General features: G+C 39.8%; 1 protein-coding gene across 1 annotated transcript in view; it reads left to right on the top strand.

Moving 5' to 3' along the window:
* LOC116701352 (calcium uniporter regulatory subunit MCUb, mitochondrial) overlaps positions 1 to 3,579 on the top strand; it is a 14,625-nt gene that overhangs the window by 8,257 nt on the left and 2,789 nt on the right. Inside the window, exons 2-3 of the mRNA XM_032535003.1 lie at positions 2,908 to 2,977; positions 3,141 to 3,308. Of these exons, the coding sequence (XP_032390894.1) occupies positions 2,908 to 2,977; positions 3,141 to 3,308 (238 nt within the window). The remainder of the gene's footprint in view (positions 1 to 2,907; positions 2,978 to 3,140; positions 3,309 to 3,579) is intronic.

The following is a 3,579-nucleotide window of genomic DNA, read 5'->3' as shown; positions in this document are numbered from 1 at the left end:
TACTTTAATGCAGTTCAGTTGTTCTGTTGCTATCTGTTATTTATGTGTTCCTTTAATTGTAAAGTGCACTGAGACCATGTTGAATGGTGATTTTACACTTTAAATAAAATTTGATTAGAATTTTGTTTTTCAATGTTGAATGTCACGTAACATTCCTCCTTGATATATATATGGACTAAATTTGCTATAAATATACCATATTACTAAATAGTTCTTTATTGTAGTGCTGTGTTAGGTCATTTGTAACTACCACATGTAGGGGAGAGAAGTAAAAAGTGGTCAATATTTGTAATGCAGTGCGCCAGACAGTAATAACACAGGGCCAGCAGCACGGCTTTGGAAATGAACTATTCATCACACAGCTCCCAAGCTGCATTATCTGCCACAATGATCACGTTCTGTTGATTTCAAATGGGATTGGTGTGGCTGTACATTGCATATAAACTGCTTAGACTCAGTCAACCATTGAATTGACTCTGGTCAATGATCACACAGACACACAGACACTCACACAAACACATTCAGTAAAGAGACAAATAGTCGAGCTTCGCTTAGCTCCAGATCTTCTGTTTTCACATTAGCAATGAGCACAAATGCCACTCAACTCACTCCCATGTTAAACTACTTTGACGTGAAGTGTTTGCCAACAAGTGACAGGGTATAATCATTTTATTCTTATGCACTCACTGTATGCGTTAGCAGTCAATGCCTGCACCACTCAGTTACACGAGGCACTATGGCAGCTGCGTTAGGGGCGGTTTATAAGACAGGGGATACGACAACAGTAAGATATTGCCAATTTGTCAACTGTAAGAGATTTGTCTATACCATTTATACTGTGGCAGCTATCATTGGATTTCCTCTGGTTGTATTAAGGCCACTGGTTTCCAACATTTTGGGCTTAAAACAAAGCAGTGTCTACTCGTTACATGCTATGGTCCCATTGTGGACAGAGGGTGAGAAGTTCAACCAAGAGTTTACCCTCTCACATTGTTAAATTTAAAAGAATTATAGAGGCCTTAATTAGTATTTCATAAGAAAGGCAAAGTTAAGGAAACCCCAGGTCGGAAACAACTGTAAAAGGCCATTGTAGCCTATGTTGCAAATCAATAAGTGGGAATGCATTATGGCAGTATGGATTTTTGTTTTTGGTGTTTTTTGCAGGTATGTGATGAAGTTTCTGGCCTGTCCGGTATTTAATTTGCAATTAAGCAGGAGACTGCCCATGAATTATTTCTTAATTGATTGTCCAGAAAATGAATTATATCAAAATATGACTAGAGCTACACAGACCCAGCGATAAAGGAATGTTATCCATATAACCCAATGTATAATGCACTGTATTATAGTTTTGGATGCCGCCATGCTTATCTTTATGGTTGACATATTTCACTGGTATTAAAGAGTATATGCGTATATATTCCCTGAAAAGACTTTTTCCTATTGTCAATGGGGAGCGAGTGTGCTGATGTGTAGGTGGGGAAGCTCCGTGACAGCTTGTGGCTGTACAATAACATCTGGAGCTCTCACACAAGCTGAACAGCTTGGATTGTGTCTCATTGGGATCCCTTTGTTTGTCTCTTTTTTGGGACAGCGAGTATTTATCATGCCGTCCTTCACAGTTTGGTGCACTACTTCATTAGCAAGCTAACAAACACTTGTGGTATTCAATCTCTAGATAACAAAAACCTTTTCCAGCTGTTTTTATAATATTTCTTTCTGCTTGTCCAATATGTCCAATCTTCATGGTTCATGATGCCACATACAAAAGCCTCTGGTTATGAAGACATTTAATCATTGCTGAATGTGAATGTTGTTTTTCCTGTTAAAGCCCCTTTTCCTAACCAGTGGAGTGTGAGGGACATCTGCACATCTGGCCTCCACTCCATCACAAGGCCTGTCTGCTTACTCGGCCCATGATAATGGACGGCTCCCTTGTTTCTCTTTAATGTGATATTGATCAAATGAACTCTAAGCTGGAAGACAAAGCGGTGGGAGAGAGTGGCTTCCACATCCCTACATGTCTTTTGGACCCCTCTGACTCTAAGCTCAGTAGGAAATTCTGTGAAGGAATCTGTTTTTGAGGTTGAAACTACCCAAGTGTTTCAACACCAGGAAGCTAGTGTTCAGAGCTTTTTAGTAGGAAACTGAGGACATAACATCATGGATCACTACTTTTCTGAATCTGAACATATATTTGTTATTAATGCTGCTGTTACGATTGCATTTAGTATATTTTTGTTGGTTTGATATTATGGAGATATTACGCTGACTCTCCAGTAAATATCTTTGTGTTTTTGGCTTCATGCTAAAATAGCTGTTTTGGAGCACGTCCCAGTGGCTTTAAATATTAAGTAGAAGATGAGTTTTCATGCAAACTAAAAAGACCACCCCAAAAATATCAAGTACAGTACAGAGAAGTACTCCTGCTGACTAGAATAATGAGCGGTGCCCTGTGGGTGCCCTATTTATTTTCAGGAGTGTGATAGAGTTCTTGATGGTACTTTTTAGTGAGAGACACACTGGCATTTCATTAAGCAAAAAAGGCTGCAGCCTTAAATTTAATGAGCGGTTGCATCAGCAAAAAGGAGTTGGTTTAATCTGCTTCCTTTTTGTTTAATGTTTTTAAAAAGCCACCCATTGTTTATATTGAAGAAAGTTACATTAACGTAAAAGCACTCTGGGAGCAAAGCTAAAACGGAATCAATGGGGTTTGCTGGCAGGTTGTTTTTGAATGGATTTGTTTCCAGATCCTTCTCTACAGGATGCTTTGGATCCTTTTACTCTTTAATGTCAGTTTACCAAGGGAGGGATGTACTTTTGAGTACAGAGAACAAACTGGATAATCTGGTAATGCTCTTTTATTGTATTTCTTTTTTACTTATTTTTTCTTCTTTTCTTTTTCAGATTCAACAGAGGTCGCCCCTACTGGGAAGTTGTCAAGCTCTTTTCTACAGTGCACTCGCACCCTCCAGTGGTAATAAACAGTTACTACCTCCACATGATAATTAATTGCTGTGTTTCACACGGCTGCCCCCTGTTTGTGACTTGGGGGGGGGGGTATTAAATGTGTCAGCTTGACATGATGATCTGTACAAGACATATAGCATAAAAATGATTTCCTCCTCATTGTGTTGCAGACGTGTCTTTGAGGTACAAATATGGCCGCTTGGTTCTGGAGGTCCCGTTGCCCTCCAGGAAGGAGAAGTGTCTGTTCTTCCTCAGACCCATGCTGATGAGCGTAGGAGACCTGATCGCAGATCTGCAGAGAGAGGACCCCGGAGCAACTACTTCCATTTTCTCTGAGGGTAGGACTCCACAGCATGTGTTACATTTGAACAAACCATACCGATTGCATTCTTGTGGTTCCAGGGAGTCAAGTTTAACATTGTGGTTCCAACCTGGTTGGGCAGGCTCTTTTTAGTTTTTTCACAAACCATTAACTCTTTAACACCTTTGAAATAGTCAGGAGAGCAGCAATTCCTCGTTGCTTGCTTTAAACCTCAAAAGGTTATGGGAGATGTACCTTGCATTGCCAATACCTTGCAATTGCCAACTAATGAAGAGAAAGAAAATATA

Source organism: Etheostoma spectabile, chromosome 2, assembly GCF_008692095.1.
Source record: "Etheostoma spectabile isolate EspeVRDwgs_2016 chromosome 2, UIUC_Espe_1.0, whole genome shotgun sequence".
NCBI classification, from domain to species: domain Eukaryota; kingdom Metazoa; phylum Chordata; class Actinopteri; order Perciformes; family Percidae; genus Etheostoma; species Etheostoma spectabile.
The sequence above is the reverse complement of the archived record's forward strand: the minus strand, read 5'-3'. Positions and strand labels throughout refer to the sequence as shown.